General features: G+C 40.6%; 1 protein-coding gene across 1 annotated transcript; it reads left to right on the forward strand.

Moving 5' to 3' along the window:
* Positions 1–843: 843 nt before the first annotated feature.
* mplkip (M-phase specific PLK1 interacting protein) lies at positions 844–2,620 on the forward strand. The gene is made up of 2 exons (XM_024138323.2): positions 844–1,354; positions 1,786–2,620. The coding sequence occupies exons 1-2, from the start codon at positions 974–976 to the stop codon at positions 1,981–1,983; spliced, it is 579 nt and encodes a 192-aa protein (XP_023994091.1). The 5' UTR covers positions 844–973; the 3' UTR covers positions 1,984–2,620.
* The last annotated feature ends 3,390 nt before the right edge of the window (positions 2,621–6,010 follow it).

Raw genomic sequence — 6,010 nt, forward strand, 5'->3', positions numbered from 1 at the left:
GTAGATGGGTGGAAAAAATATATTTAATGCATTTTGAATTCAGGCTGTAACTTAACAAAATGTGGAATAAGTCAAGAGGTATGAATACTTTCCGAAGGCATTGTATGATGTTATAATAAATTATAATTATAAATTAATTATAATAATAAAAATCTGTCAATTTAAACTAGAGATATCCGTTTATTGAATGGGCTGATTCTCAATCCATCACATCCGGCTGTGGCGGTCTTCCGCATCTGCAGTGGAAGGTGGCCGAGCTACAGCGGTGTTTGTCAGATCACGAGAGATCCCGAAAATCGGTTTTCACATGAAAACGCCTGTAGTGTCCTAACGGTTTGGCCTACAAACTAGTATGACCACTCTATGGACTCGTAAATGGAATGGATGTATGGAGGTCGTTTTGTGCCTACCTCAAAAAAAGGGGTTAAATATGTGTAAAAAATATAAATATGCTAGATGTAGGACAGACACTTCAAAACCTTATTCCTTATTATTATTATTGTATGTGTTTTTGCCATTTATGAATGTGTTATTCAATGCATTTCTATAGGATTTGGTATTAAAGGCCAAATTCAATATTTAATTCTAGTTTTTATATATATATTTTTTATATACCTAAAGGGGTCCTAAAATTCCAAATCAAATATCTAAATGCTCCATGGTATGACTGCCAATGTCTTTAACTAATGAAATAATTGCTTCGTGACCTTTACTCGCTTTGGTTGCCTGCTGTTGATCCCTTTCCACCTGAAGGTGGCAGTACACAACTAAATGTTGATATTGTTTTAAACGCCAACGACGGAGGAGGATACGTTTTCCCTTTTCCTGTTTATAGTATTTCCTGTTTATAGTATTTCCTGTTCCGGTTTTCTAAACGCGTAAACAGAGGTTTGAAAACATACATTTGGCATTTGCTTCCAAGACAGCAAAGGTAGTTTTTTCCCCCCCTCTTAGCAATAGTTTAGATTTGGAAATGCACAGACCGGATTTCAGACAACCCAGTCCGGGCGGAATGGGATCGAGAGGAGGTGGTTTCAGAAGCACGACAGGATTCGACAACAGCGCGGTGGGAATGCATCCTTCCCCACCGTGGGGATTTCGTGGTGGTCCCCCTCCGTCTTTTGGACCACCTAGATTTGGTCAGTTTGATAGTGCCTCTCCAAATACTCCTCCGAGAGACTTTGGTGGTAACGGTAATAGGGGTTATCACGGTGGAAGTGGGGGAAAAGGAAGATTTAACAACGGCTCATCTCCAGCGTATACACCGCGTAGACAGAATCCGAGTCCTCGTGGTGCTTCTTACAGAAATTCTCCATACAATTCACAAAGTCCTGGACAACATATGGGTTATCAGGTAACTATTGAATGTTTTTTGTTGTTYCTTACACTTGGTGACTAAGTAACGCTTTGTTATAAATTGTCATTTATTTTAGCGACTCGAGTCTGTGTACTCGTAGATCCGGCTTTGTTTCACCTACTATTTCCCACTCGGACGCCTCCGAATTAACGTTACACATTTGATATAACAAATATATTTGTCTGTCCAACGATAACATAAATGATTAGTGAGTAGAAGAAGCCGAAACGTTATTTTTACCATCAGTATGATTTGACTAGGTAGTATGTTTTGGCGTTTGTCTCATTTTGTTTTTAGTTTCGATACCACGGCGCTCCTGTTTCTCACACGTTTCTGTAATTGACCTCCCGACGCCCCATCATTTTCTTTAGTTATGCAAAATTCGTTTAGTTTCGATGTCTCATAACGTGATGGTTCTTTTCCTGAAGGGTTCCCCTCGACATTCCACTCCGTTTGGGTCGCGTGGTGGCAGAGGCCAGGGGGCACAAGGTGGTGTGGAGAAGTTTTACAACGCTTCTATGCTGCAGGACCCATGGGCTAGCCTACAGCCAGTGCCGGTCACAAGTACAACCAGCTCCCAACAGCAAACCACACATACAGGCAGGCCAGGGAGGTATTTCAACTAGGACTTTCCCCCCTTCAAACCATGCAGATGAGGCTTCAACCCTTTACGTTTCATATTTGCCCTGTTTCTTTTGTTTCGGGACTATTACCAAAAACCATTGAAGTATGGTAAAGTTGCCTATAACACAGACTATAGTACAGCAGTCTTTGAAGATGTCAGAGGATTCACCAGCAATTGTTAGTGGACACAGACTGTCCACTATCTGAAGCTCTTTTCCAGCACACCTTGATCACACCGTTACATTTTAAACCTGATCGTGAGACTCTCAATTTCAGGGCAAARGGCAGCATACTAAAACCAAACACAGGGAATCAATTATACTCAAATTCTTTAGTGAATTTTATTTTATCCATTTTGCAGGCTAGTTTAGTACCATACGTGGTCTGTCTGTCTGTACCGTTTTAATCATATGTTAACGTTTCCCGTTTTTAACATTGTGTCAGTATAAAGTGTCGATTAGTAAAGGGACCCTTTTTATTTACTTTTACCCCTCAGAAGTACAGCGGTGAATCTCTAGGTCCGTATCCACAACGCATATCCCGGTGGGAATGCTGATCTAGAATCAGTTTTGCCTTTTTTTTTAAATCATAGTGAATAAGATTATGTGGACAGATCCTAGATCAGCACTTCTACTCTGATGTTTTGTGGATACGGGCCCTGATCTCCACAGGTTAGCACTGCGTTYGAAGAACTGATTGATTAGTTGGGTCTAGCCTGTTATGATGGACTGTATACACTAAAGATTTGTTCAAGGCCTATTTCTAATGATATTACATTGTTAAATGTATTTTACTGGTATTTTCAAGATGGGCAATATAAACCAGTGACTGCCTCAGGTTTCTACATGTGTAAATATCTATTCTAAAGGATGTTTTTTCTTATTGTCAAGAAATATCATTTGGAAGTTTGATGTAAGTGTTTGTAGTAAATTCAAAAATGGTAAAAAGGTTGTGATTAGTTTGACTTAAGACAATTGCTCCGCAGCATACCACCCTTCCCCTGTGTAGGGTGCAGTCTTTTGGATGGGGCTGTTAAATGGTTGTCCTGACTCTCTGGRCATGGGGTGTTAACCCTGATGTCCTGGCTAAATTCCCAGCCTAGCCCCATTCCATCAAGGCCACTTAATCATCCCCCTCATTTCTAWTTGGCATATCACTCCTCACCCGATGGGTGGTGGCGTTGCGGCATTAAAATGGTCGCTATGCATCACCCTGGTGGGTGGTGCGCGTTGGAGGTGGGCATGGTGATTGTTTTTTTACCCTCGTACTATGTGAGGTGCTTTGAGTACCTCAGTTGGTAGAAAAGGGTTAAATAAACCTAAAAGATTATTAATTCATGATGGCCAAAGAGTTAGGCCTACTCGATTATGTAAATGCATGAGTGGCTTCCTTATATAATCTGTTAACTTTAAYTCTCAATATATGATTTTACAAATTGACATGGTGCTTGTCCCTTATGCAACAGTACTACATACTTCTGTCTATGTGTATATACACACTCATGTGAAAATGTAGTTTACTCTGGTTTGAAATTTGTATTAAACATTGCTTTAACTTTTATAGCTGTTCATCTTGTAAGGTTGTCCAAGAAAAAGCCAAAACATTGACATATTAAGTTATTTAATTTCCCCTTAAGTTTCCAGTCAATWTACACTATTCCACATGTTATGAGTTGAAAGGACCTCTGCTACCAGCGGCCAGCATTAGGGCAACGGGCAGCACAGACTTAATGATAGCGTCATTGCTCCTAGATATCAAGCCTCACACAAACAGAACATTAGCATGGGATACCAGGGGCGTGTTCATTAGTACACACAGTGGAAACTGTTTTTCAACGAGAAACAAGACTTTCTTGAGAAGTTCATAGTTCCTCCCAGTTTCATTCCATTTGGTGCCTAATGAACGAGACCCAGGTTACAATAATTGTCTTGGTAAAAAGAAAAGTACGAGGCCAGAACTTACGTTACATCTGAGGAGATGGTTTAAAATATTATTTGCAGTGTGCGACTAACTTCATAAAAAAAAAAAAAAAAGTGACAGTTCTCGACTTTTCAAACAAGCCGGAGCCTTAAGCATAGTGGGCCATGGTGCAATAGTTTCCCATTCAGTTTGTATCCTCCTTTCAGAACCCTTAATTTTAAGTTCGTTGGTACATTCCATCCAAGGACTGGAGGAACACCTATCTATATGATAGCGCAGTTAACATGGAAGATTCTCAACTAGGGATGTTCACGCCTTCATTTTCTGAAATGCATTTCCCCTGTTAACTCTCTTCAATATCAAAAGTAGCCTATTTTGAAATTAAAAAGGGACTAGGTAAACTACTTAAGTGTGTGTGTATATATTGTAAATGAGTACATGGAATAATCAGGTCGGGATTATTGGTCTGTATAGCCTTGCCTCAACTCTCAACGGCACGATAGACATTTGTCTAGCAGCAAGGTTTTCGGTTGTGAGAAAATCCCAATGCCTTAAGGCATAGCAGAACTCGGCTAGGCGACGTGAACGTATGTGCCTTGCTTACTCCCTTGAAGAAGAAAAACCGGCAAAAGTACTTTGTCCCTCTTAAGACGCCGTAGCCAGTATACACTTACTCAAAAATCCAAATAATCTTAAAATAACTCAAGATATCTGTGCTTCATTTAGATGTTTTTTCCCGAGGTCTCAGTCACGCAATTTGACATTTAATGTTTGATGCAGTATCTCTCAAGCAAAACGAAAGTTAACAAAAACGAGTCGTCTCTCGAATGACAAACACTTTTAATTGAATAATCCCTACTATTGCCCAATCACCGACAAAGGTGCGTAGACTCCGGCTACCGAGCTTTCAGTTTGTCTCAGGGGGGGGGKAAGTTGTGCACAAACGGCAGAAAAAACCCTTGCCGAATAAGAAAACGGCAGAAGGTTATTTATCAGACTATACAGAGGACCCCTGTAACATACGGTGTGGAATATTGTTAAAGGGATACAGATGTGCCTCGGGATAGAAACCTAAATGCCATTTTCCAATTGCATGTTCTACACACGGATAGATGTGTTATGCAATGCTCTGATAAAGGTGTGATGATCCATCTAAATGAAATTGGACATATCTTTAAGGGGCCGGGGTTGAGCTTTAAATCCCATAATTAACTTGGTAGAAACTGTAATCAATGGAATGATTGCCATTTTATTGTAGATGGAAGGGCCTGTACATTCCTCCTCCATTTTATAGCAGGATCTAAAGATGTGGAATATGGACTCGGCAGTTACAGAATGTAATGGTTTCTTAAATGGTAACGTACTAAAGCAGCCATTCATAATCATTTTCCAGTACACCGATTTTGTGCTACAGGCCTAATTTTATCACCTGTTCATTTATTAGGGAGTCATTGGAAATTCCTACTTTCAATTTTCAGTCTTGAGGCCAGGCTGAAAGACAAAATGAGATGCTACCAATTTTCTAAAAACAACCTCTGGTTTAGATGAAACTTTTATTTTTTTACAAGCATTATTACTCCTTTGTATATTAATGTAACTATGGTCACCAACAGACTATCCTCTTAAATTAAGGCAAATATCGGTCCGGTTTCCCAGACACCGATTAAGCCTAGTGCTGGACAATAAAGCATGCTCAGTAAAACTTGAAAAAAGCTTTTAGTGACTAGGCTTCACGTGTCCAGGAAAACACGCCTGTCGTGTAATCTTAGTTATATAAGCCCTCAGCCACTGGCCTGTTTAGTATAAGTTCCCTCAAGCCACTGGCCTGTTTAGTATAAAGTCCCTCAGCCACTGGCCTGTTTAGTATAAGCCCTCAGCCACTGGCCTGTTTAGTATAAGCCCCTTCAGCCACTGGCCTGTTTAGTATAAGCCCCTCCAGGCGACTGGCCTGTTTTAGTATAAGCCCTCAGCCACTGGCCTGTTTAGTAATAAGTCCGCCGCCCACTGGCCTGTTTAGTATAAGTCCCTCAGCCACTGGCCTGTTTAGTATAGCCGCCTCAGCCACTGGCCTGTTTAGTATTATAGTCCCTCAGCCACTGGCCTGTTTAG

Source organism: Salvelinus sp. IW2-2015, unplaced genomic scaffold (genome assembly GCF_002910315.2).
Source record: "Salvelinus sp. IW2-2015 unplaced genomic scaffold, ASM291031v2 Un_scaffold1446, whole genome shotgun sequence".
In the NCBI taxonomy this organism is placed as follows: Eukaryota; Metazoa; Chordata; class Actinopteri; order Salmoniformes; family Salmonidae; genus Salvelinus; species Salvelinus sp. IW2-2015.